Source organism: Bombina bombina, chromosome 12 (assembly GCF_027579735.1).
Source record: "Bombina bombina isolate aBomBom1 chromosome 12, aBomBom1.pri, whole genome shotgun sequence".
Taxonomy (NCBI): Eukaryota; Metazoa; Chordata; class Amphibia; order Anura; family Bombinatoridae; genus Bombina; species Bombina bombina.
Window position 1 is genome coordinate 130735908 of NC_069510.1, and position 11705 is coordinate 130747612.

An 11705-nucleotide genomic window follows, 5' to 3' on the forward strand; every position below is an offset into this window, starting at 1 on the left:
AACTAAAACACACTCCTTGTTATAACTTCCTACACTTATGAACTAAAACACACTCCTTGTTATAACCCCCTACACTTATTAACTAACATGCTCCTAATTATAACTGTCTACACTTATGAACTAACCCACTCCTTGTTATAACTCCCTACACTTATGAACTAACACACTCCTTGTTAAAACTCTCTACACTTATGAACTAACACGCTCCTTGTTATAACTCTCTACACTTATGCACTAACCACACCTTGTTATAACTTCCTACACTTATGAACTAACACACTCCTTGTTATAACTCTCTACACTTATGAACTAACCCACTCCTTGTTATAACTCCCTACACTTATGAACTAACACACTCCTTGTTATAACTCCCTACACTTATGAACTAACCCACTCCTTGTTATAACTCCCTACACTTATGAACTAACACGCTCCTTGTTATAACTCCCTACACTTATGAACTAACACGCTCCTTGTTATAACTCTCTACACTTATGCACTAACCACACCTTGTTATAACTCCCTACACTTATGCACTAACCACACCTTGTTATAACTCCCTACACTTATGAACTAACACACTCCTTGTTATAACTCCATACACTTATGAACTAACACACTCCTTGTTATAACTCCCTACACTTATGAACTAACACACTCCTTGTTATAACTCCCTACACTTATGAACTAACACACTCCTTGTTATAACTCCCTACACTTATGAACTAACACACTCCTTGTTATAACTCCCTACACTTATGAACTAACACACTCCTTGTTATAATTCCCTACACTTATGCACAAACACACTCCTTGTTATAACTCCCTACGCTTATGAACTTACACAATCCTTGTTATAACTCTCTACACTTATGAACTAACACACTCCTTGTTATAACTCCCTACGCTTATGAACTAACACAATCCTTGTTATAACTCTCTACACTTATGCACTAACACACTCCTTGTTATAACTCCCTACACTTATGAACTAACACGCTCCTTATTATAACTCCCTACACTTATGAACTAACACACTCCTTGTTATAACTCCCTACACTTATGAACTAACACACTCCTTGTTATAACTCCCTACACTTATGAACTAACACACTCCTTGTTATAACTCCCTACACTTATGAACTAACACACTCCTTGTTATAACTCTCTACACTTATAAACTAACCACTCCTTGTTATAACTCCCTACACTTATGAACTAACACACTCCTTGTTATAACTCTCTACACTTATGCACTAACCACACCTTGTTATAACTCCCTACACTTATGAACTAACACACTCCTTGTTATAACTCCCTACACTTATGAACTAACACACTCCTTGTTATAACTCTCTACACTTATGCACTAACCACACCTTGTTATAACTCCCTACACTTATGAACTAACACACTCCTTGTTATAACTCCATACACTTATGAACTAACACACTCCTTGTTATAACTCCCTACACTTATGAACTAACACACTCCTTGTTATAACTCCCTACACTTATGAACTAACACACTCCTTGTTATAACTCCCTACACTTATGAACTAACACACTCCTTGTTATAACTCCCTACACTTATGAACTAACACACTCCTTGTTATAATTCCCTACACTTATGCACAAACACACTCCTTGTTATAACTCCCTACGCTTATGAACTAACACAATCCTTGTTATAACTCTCTACACTTATGAACTAACACACTCCTTGTTATAACTCCCTACGCTTATGAACTAACACAATCCTTGTTATAACTCTCTACACTTATGCACTAACACACTCCTTGTTATAACTCCCTACACTTATGAACTAACACGCTCCTTATTATAACTCCCTACACTTATGAACTAACACACTCCTTGTTATAACTCCCTACACTTATGAACTAGCACACTCCTTGTTATAACTCCCTACACTTATGCACTAACATGCTCCTTGTTATAACTCCCTACACTTATGAACTAACACGCTCCTTATTATAACTCCCTACACTTATGTACTAACACACTCCTTGTTATAACTCCCTACACTTATGCACTAACACGCTCCTTGTTATAACACTAACCCCCGATGATCCACTTACAGTTTTTGAAGTCCCGCTTGAACGGTCTTCATCCAGGCGGCGAGAAGTCTTCATCCAGGCAGTCTCCTCTATCTTCATCTAGGCGGCAAAGTCCTCATCCAGGCGGCGAGAAGTCTTCATCCAGGCGGCCTCTTCTATCTTCATTGGGGAGGCATCTTCTATCTTGATCCCGGCAGCGCGGAGCGGGTCCATCCTGAAGACATCCGGCGTGGAGCACCCTCTTCATATGGTCACCGACGTACACTGAATCTTCAATGCAAGGGAGCCGTTTCAAAATGGCGTCCCTTGCATTCCTATTGGCTGAAAAATTTGAATCAGCCAATAGGAATTAGTGCTGCTAAAATCCTATTGGCTGTTCAAATCAGCCGATAGGATTTAAGCATCTCTCATTCTATTGGATGATTAGAGGTTAATAATATTTAAATAGTGTTTGCGATGCGGGAGGTCCGCGGTTTAGGGGTTAATAACTTTAGTATAGTGGTGGCGATGTAAGGGAGCGACGGAATAGGTGTTAATAAATTTTATTAGTGGCAGCGATGTCGGGCGCGGCAGATTAGGGGTTAATAAGTTTAATATAGTAATTGCGATGTGGGAGGTCCGCGGTTTAGGGGTTAATAACTTTAGTTTAGTGGTGACGATGTCGGGGAGCGGCGGAATAGGTGTTAATAAATTTAATATAGTAATTGTGATGCGGGAGGGCCTCGGTTTAGGGGTTAATAGGTAGTTTATGGGTGTTATAGTATACTTTGTAGCAGTTTAGTTATGAGTTTTATGTTACAGTTTTGTAGCGTAAAACACATAACTACTGCTTTTAGATTGCGGAACGGATCTTGTTGGTACAGGGTGCAACGCAAGCTTTTTAGCCTCACTGCACTATGGAAGTCCCATGAAAAAACTTTATTTTTAGGTGTGCGGGACTGACGTTGCGATACAGGCTAAAAGGCTTGCGGTACAGCTATACCGACAAGACATGTAATGGCAGGTACTATGTGTGCTAGGTGCTGCGTGTGCTAGGTACTATGTGTGCTAGGTGCTGCGTGTGCTAGGTACTATGTGTGCTAGGTGCTGCATGTGCTAGGTACTATGTGTGCTAGGTGCTGCGTGTGCTAGGTACTATGTGTGCTAGGTGCTGCGTGTGCTAGGTACTATGTGTGCTAGGTGCTGCGTGTGCTAGGTACTATGTGTTATAGGTGCTGCGTGTGCTAGGTGCTGCATGTGCTAGGTACTGCGTGTGCTAGGTGCTGCGTGTGCTAGGTACTGCGTGTGCTAGGTGCTGCGTGTGCTAGGTACTATGTGTGCTAGGTGCTGCGTGTGCTAGGTACATTGTGTGCTAGGTGCTGCGTGTGCTAGGTACTATGTGTGCTAGGTGCTGCGTGTGCTAGGTACTATGTGTGCTAGGTGCTGCGTGTGCTAGGTACATTGTGTGCTAGGTGCTGCGTGTGCTAGGTACTATGTGTGCTAGGTGCTGCGTGTGCTAGGTACTATGTGTGCTAGGTGCTGCGTGTGCTAGGTACTATGTGTGCTAGGTGCTGCGTGTGCTAGGTACTATGTGTGCTAGGTGCTGCGTGTGCTAGGTACTATGTGTGCTAGGTGCTGTGTGTGCTAGGTACTATGTGTGCTAGGTGCTGCGTGTGCTAGGTACTATGTGTGCTAGGTGCTGCGTGTGCTAGGTACTATGTGTGCTAGGTGCTGCGTGTGCTAGGTACTATGTGTGCTAGGTGCTGCGTGTGCTAGGTACTATGTGTGCTAGGTGCTGCGTGTGCTAGGTACTATGTGTGCTAGGTGCTGCGTGTGCTAGGTGCTGCATGTGCTAGGTACTGCGTGTGCTAGGTGCTGCGTGTGCTAGGTACTGCGTGTGCTAGGTACTATGGCCTCGCTTCCATTGAGTCGTTAAAAATGGAGCCGTAAGCTACCAAAGCGGACGACAGCTAAAGGTAATTTACGGCTCCATTTTAGTACCAGGTTTCCATTGAAAAGATTAGCGTGTTGCGCGCAGTCGCTCTTTTCGGCCGTACGTAAGTTTGCGTTGCCAACCGATGTCGGATTTGTCGAAAAGCGCGCCATAACAAGTGCATTGCCATGGTAACCCGACCTCTGTCTATAAGAATACCGGTTTGCGCCTGCGCTCTTTACCTGTGATCGCCTCTAGAGAGAAAGACACGGGAGCTAGTTGCGTTGGTAGGAGTTTTGGGTTTTTGAGAGTTGTTTGAGAGTTAGTGGAGAGTTTGATATTTGATTTTCATATATTCTTATTGTAGGCCTCATATAATATTAGGAACACACACACACATCCATACATTAGTTAATTAACACACATTAGTTTATACACACAAATACACACACACACACATACACACTTTTATTTGATACAAACACATTCACATATTTTTTTTCATTAACCCCCATATCCCCATCTTCCTTTATTACTCCTTTCATTAATCCCCTTATTCCACTTCCCATCCCCCCTTTGACTACCTTTCCCTTCCTCACTATATAACTTTTTTTTTTATATATATACATTTTTCCCATCCTATTTATTTTTTACATCCCATATTTTTTGTTTCATTTGACTATATAGCTCACCCCTTTCTTCATTTGCATCCCTTATTATTTGTCTATAATTTTGTTCTAATCCTCCTTAGTTTTTCCTTTTTCATTTACATCCCTTTGTTTATTTTCACCCCCACATTTTATTTTTATTTTGAGGGATATAGAATAGAGATAGTTAGGGTCTAGATAGGTTAGGTAGTTAGTTTTGGGGCTATTTAATATAGGGTTTAGTTAGGTGACTTAGTGTAGTTAGGTAAGCTAGGGACTTTAGTGTTAGGTTAGAGTTAGGGAGGAAGGAGAAAGGGATGGATAGGCCTAGTGGAGTTGGGAAGGGGGTGGCTAGGGGGAGGGCAGTGGTGAGGGTGGATAGAGGGAGGGGGAGGGGGGAAGTAGGGAGTAGTATGGGCAGGAATAGGGGCCGAGGTTTGGGTGGAGGATTTGTCCTTCCTCAAACCCTGGCAGAGGAGGGAAGGAGAGAGGGTGGAAGAGGAATGGAGGTGGGAGGAGTGAGGAGGAGTCAGCCTCAGCTAGGCACAAAAAGAAAAGGGAAAGTGGGGCAGACTGTGGCAACTGGGGGTGGGGCTGGTGGTAGCCTGTCACAGCCTGCAGGGACAGAGGAGGTAGAGAGGGCTGGTCCCCAGTCACAGGAGGGAGAGTCTGTGTCTGCTGGCCCTTCAGGTGTGAAGGGCAGGCTTAGAGAGGAGAGGTACTCTGAGGAGGAGAAGGAGGCTCTTGTTGAGGCATACTTGGAGAGGGCAGCTCAGCTGGAGAACCCTAACCTGAGGCCGGCTGTCCGGAATAAGCTGTGGGAGGAGATTCGAGTGGCAGTCAGCTGCTTAGGACGTAATCGTTCTATTGCCAGCATTAAACACCGCTATCATGACTGCAGGAGGGAAACCAAAGCTAAGCTGGCACAGCAGGCCAAATATGCACGTGGGACAGGTGGTGGTCCTAGCAAGAGAATACACCTAAGGTCATGGGAGGAGATGCTGTCCAATGTCATCTCAGATGAATCTGTCCTAGGATGTAAGGGGACAATGGACACATCAGTGCCAGCTGAAGAGGTCCATGAAGGTGAATATTAAATATCATATGTAATAAATGTTTTATTTCTAACAAATATATGTTAACATCAGAAATATATATCGGCTTTGTTTTTTAAAATATAAATGTAATCATACACATGTGTAATACAGAATATAGAATGTTCATATATTATATATGTTTAGTAATCAATTGTGTTCAAGCATCAGTGGAAAACATACCTAGGTAGGATTAGTACAAGTAATGTTTTACATGGTTCAAAGTCTAATTTGCACAGTAACTTAAAGTGATAGTAAACCCAATTTTTTTATTTCATGATTCAGATAGAGCAGCAATTTTAAGCAACTCTCTAATGTACTACTATTATAGATATTTCTTTGTTCTCTTGGTATCTTTTTCTGAAAAAGTAGGAATGTAAGCTATGGAGACTTTGCATTTTTTGTTCAGAACCCTGGCTAGCGCTCGTGATTGGTGGCTACATTTAGCCACCCAATAAGCAACAGCAACCCAGGTTCTGAAACAAATATTGTCTGGCTCTTAAGCTTTACATTCTTGCTTCTCAAATAAAGATACCAAGAGAAGGAAGAAAATATGATAATAGGAGTAAAATATTAAATGTTGACTAAATTTGCATGCTCTGTCTGAATCATGAAAGTTTAATTTGTACTTCATTGCCCCTTTAATGGCATCTTAACATAGTTGTAGTGGATATATTCATCCTGATTTCTGGAGTGGCTATCTGCTCAAACAAGCAAGGGTATAGATTTAAATTCTTTCTATCTATATCATATATATGGACTATGTGTAATACAAAGAGTCGCTTAGAGGCACAATCTTTAAATATACACCTCTGGTTAAATATGTTTAAGTTCATACAGAAATTATATATATATATATATATATATATATATATATATATATATATATATATATATATATATATATATATATATATATATATATATATATATATATATATAAAACTATATCTATAAAATTGATTTTCAAATGTTAGATGTTTCATCAGATTAATTTATAATTACAATTTATTTTTCAGAATTGGAACATGAGTATGAGTCCTCAACAAGACCGGAGGCCAGTGATGTTCCGGAATTCAGTGAGGAGGAGGAGGGGGATGTTATTGAAGCTGGATACTCCTACCTCAGCATACTTGAAGGAGATGAGCAACAGCCACTGGCCTATGAGGTTGAAAATGTTCCTGGCCCATCCCCATATTCATCTGGGAGGACATATCATCAGATGCAGCCTCCACCACCACAGCATTATCAGATGCATCCTCCACCACAGCATTATCAGATGCATCCTCCAACGCAGCATTATCAGATGCATCCTCCAACGCAGCATTATCAGATGCATCCTCCAACGCAGCATTATCAGATGCATCCTCCAACGCAGCATTATCAGATGCATCCTCCACCACCACAGCATCGGCAGATGCCTCCTTCATCACCACAGCATCAGCAGATGCATCCTCCACCACCACAGCATCAGCAGATGCCTCCTTCATCACCACAGCATCAGCAGATGCATCCTCCATCACCACAGCATCAGCAGATGCATCCTCCATCACCACAGCATCAGCAGATGCATCCTCCATCACCACAGCATCAGCAGATGCATCCTCCACCGCAGCATATGTACTATATGCCACCTCAACAACACATTCAGCACCCTCCCATGGCACAACAAATGCCGCCACCACTACCACCACCACAACAATCACCACCACCCCCCACCAATGTCTGTCCTCAATTGGATATTGAGCCACCCACACAGTCCCCAAGACTGAGTGACGACAACCTCACACAGAGCCAGGAATATGTGCCGGAGACACCTATACAGCCACAAGTGCCCCCCATGGAATCCAATATCCCCGCGCAGTCCCAGCAGGATGCTCTACTGAGGCTCATTCACAGGGAGCTTAGACTTACTAGGCTCCAGCAGCAGCAGGATTTCAGGAGGCTACAGAGCCAGATGGACATACATAATGCTGCACTCGTCCGCCTGGCAGAGGCAGTGGAGAGGGTTGCAGATAGGCCGCAAACTCCCTCCTCACTCGCATCCTCCGTTATCTCCCTGCAGGACCCTGAATCACATCTTTTAGCCTCCCAGCCAGCTGGTGTGCGTCGCCCAAGACGCCACACTTCCATCCCAAGTACCTCTCCTCCAAAGGCCAAATCCCGCCGCAAGCATTAAGAAGTATTTTTCTTTTTAAATTCTTTCAAGATATATAATATCTAATTTTTTTATGAAGCACTTTCTTAAGTGTGATTTCCATCTCATAAATATGCATATATTTTTCTAATCAAAATTAGAAAATATATTTCAAAATTGTTTTAATAGCTGTTTATTTTCAAAAACATTAACAGCTTTATTCATTTTTATTTCACATGATGTCAATTAATATGCAGGTGTAAATTGTTGATAAATGTATGTGTCCTTTTATTGAGGATATTATGCCGTTTAAGAATACTTGGGGATACGTGTCTGAAATTTATACAGTATATGCTATCTAACATTGGTCAACGTGACATGTGTAAATGTTATGATTTATATTCCACAAGCATATGTTGTTTGCTCCTTCAGATGAAGCTAATAAGGCTTATACAGTTATAGAAGAGTTGAAAAGTAAATATTCCTTCCTGTTGATATGGCCAAATACCTTGCATTCATTATAGTCCTATGTGGAATGTAATATCTGAAATATATACCTATCATGACTAACGCACTCCTTTTTGTCAAGATTATTATTCAATATTTAGAATAATTAGATAAATGTATCTTTATGATATTTAAGCACTGGTGTATACACAACATATATGTGATTGCCATGATATAGAGGTGATTAATACATTTTAATTGACATCATATGAACAGACACAGACTCTCCCTGGGACCAATGCACAATGCACTTTTAAATTGTTTCAATAACTCCATGTTAAAGACAATACTTCATATCTCTTGAAGTATGTCATATTAAGCACTTATGTATTTTGGTTAATAGTCTAAATATTGCAAATGTATTATCTGCTTTAGCAGACATGACATTACATATATTTTATAAATATTAGTACTATGACACATTATAACTTTAATGTGTCATCGTTTTGTATTGAATAAATATGATTTTCACATTGAAAATTACATTTGAATGAGGGTAAATCTGTAATAATAAAACTCATCTTCATGATAAAAAGATTTTTTCCTTTGACTTATTTTTCTATATTATTTTCTATGAGGTAACCATGCCATTCAAGTGTGCAATCTCAGGGGATTGTATGTATTGATAATGTATCTTTATTTTAAGGATTATATTATATCTGGATTTGTCTCTTTGAAATGAGCATCTGATATATTTCTTAAAGGGATAGCCTATTAAAAATAAAACTCAGGAATTAGAGCATGCAGTATTTATATACTTAAATATGTAATCCTATAATCTATTTAACTTAATTATCATCTGTAATTTAATAAAACAGGAATGTTATCTTAGGAATCTACCCATTTTGAATCTGCACATGGGGAGCGCTTGATGATTGTTGTCTAAATGTAGGCAACAATCAGCAAGTGCACCACAGGTGATGAGCATTAAATGGAATGGCTCCTAAACTTAAATACATGATTGAAATAAGAAACATAAAAGGATTAAATTGATTATGAGTACATATGTAAGTTGATTGGATTTGAATGATTTATCTGGTTCATTAATGTTTTATTGTGAACACACTCTTCCTTTTTTTTTTTAAAGTGACATAAATTCCATTATTTTGCTAAAACATATATATTTAAAAGCAAATCTAATATATTTATATTCTTTATATTTCTTAATATTCTTAGTATCCTTTGATTATAGTTTTATTTAGGTAAGATCAGGAGCAGCATAGAACCTATGTTGGAGCTGTTTATTGTTGCCAACATACAGTATATATCCTGTCTGTCATTGGTTCACCCATGTACTCAATTTTATTAACCAGGAGTGCATAGCTGCTCTTTAAATTATACCAAGAGAACAAAGTCATATTTGGAATATAATTAAAATGATATTTTAGATAATTATGTTATACATAAATCATAAGATGAATGCATTGATTAGTACATAGCTGGAAATAAAGAAACATTCACCATGACTATATTTGAGTAAAGTATACATTTATTTAGGGAAAATGTGGTAAATATAGGGATGAGGAGAGAGGGAGGGGAGTGGTATTCCATTTCTGAGAATCTTCAATCTGTAAAACATTAAAAGAAACAAATGTGTATTATTAAAAAACATAATCATAAATAACTAAAAGGTCTCATTACAATACTATAAAAATACCTGAAAAGAATTCTTGAATAGTTGCAGATCTCTCCAAATGGGCATTGAGGGGTTGGGGATGATTAATTACATCAGGCTCAAAGATTTCACCTGGGGGCTGTGGTGTTGGAAGTAAGTCGTTCAACATCCCATGCTCCTGTGCCATGTTGTGTAGACAGCAACATGCCACTATGATTTTAATAGCTTTTTCCGGACTGAATTGGAGATCCCCCCCTGATCTGTCCAGGCAGCGAAAGCGCATTTTTAGAACACCAAACAGTCGTTCTATTATAGCACGTGTTCGGATATGTGCTTCATTATATCTGTATTAAAAGAACAAGAAATATGATTATAATATATAATGTGAAGACAAATCAAATACTAATGAGCTAACTACATTCCTGGTTTGATCTTATAAATCTTTAAACCATTTTATATATATATAAATATATTTATATTGAAGCAGAGAGATTTATAAATGCTTCACTGATAATAGATGATTTGTATTTTGACTGTCCCTTTAAAGGCACTCAGTACAACATTGTTATGTCTGTGATAGTGATATATACACACACACAAGATAATCAAGCAACAAATGTATGTGCACAAACACAGATATATAGCTTAATAAAGGGGCAGGAGCCCCGAAACGTTGCTCAATAAAGGTGCTGTTGCTCCACATAGAGTGCTACCTGTGTGTTCTATTTCATTACATTTACTGGGACTTTGGAAAAGGAGGTCCTCCAGGTTTGCACCTACATTCACCCAAGAGTGATTTAAAGGGACATTCCTATGAAGTGTGTACTGGTCCTACTTTTCTACAGATTATAGTGAGCATTTTGCAAGGCACAATCAATATTTCTGACACACATGAGCAGAAAATAAATATATATTTTACCTTAATTCAGCAGGCCCAACAACCTGGTTCTCTTTCAATGGTGTCCAAATCCATTTTTTAAGAGGATATGCAGAATCTGCTAAAATATGAATGCATAGATATACAGTATATATATATATAGATATAGATATAGATAGATAGATAGATAAACACACATCTTTCCATAAAGCAATGTATGACATAAAATAATGTTATGCATATGTCTTACTATGACATAGTTAATATATATCTTTTAAATGATTAACAATTTATTTATTTAATCAATTTCACCCCCTTAGACACATACATAAAGGATTATAAAGCAATGAAACAATAAAATGTCAAAATATTGAACACATGAAGGCATCATAATATATACATAAACACTTACCGAGGAGATGTCCTTCAGGCATTTGATTTGTCTCAAACAATCTCCACACACCAGAATTCCTGAGGATGTAGGCATCATGGCTACTTCCTGGGAACCCTGCCACAACATTTAATATGCGCATGTTTGCATCACATATAATCTGCACATTTAAGGAGTGGAAGTGTTTCCTATTTCTAAATATTATCTCCCTGTGCACAGGGGGTCTTAGGGCAATATGAGTGCAGTCAATGGCCCCAAGGACATTGGGTATGCCACCTAAAAGAAAAAAGTCCCTCTTAACATCACGCCAACCTCTGGGTGATGTGGGGAAAAAAATAAATTTTCTGCAATTATCATAAAGTCCATCAATAACTTTTGAAAGATGCTTAGAAAGAGTGGACTTATGCACCCCAGTTACAATGCCCCCTGTCACCTGAAAGGATCCAGA

The 11705-nt window shown here is 39.1% G+C and overlaps 1 protein-coding gene across 1 annotated transcript; it reads right to left on the minus strand.

Annotated features, from left to right (window-relative positions):
- Nucleotides 1–9845: 9845 nt before the first annotated feature.
- Nucleotides 9846–11440, minus strand: LOC128642783 (putative nuclease HARBI1). The gene is made up of 4 exons (XM_053695583.1): nt 11279–11440; nt 10909–10987; nt 10032–10333; nt 9846–9942 (listed from the first exon to the last, which is right to left on the minus strand). The coding sequence occupies exons 1-4, from the start codon at nt 11397–11399 to the stop codon at nt 9938–9940; spliced, it is 507 nt and encodes a 168-aa protein (XP_053551558.1). The 5' UTR covers nt 11400–11440; the 3' UTR covers nt 9846–9937.
- Between the last annotated feature and the right edge of the window lie 265 nt (nt 11441–11705).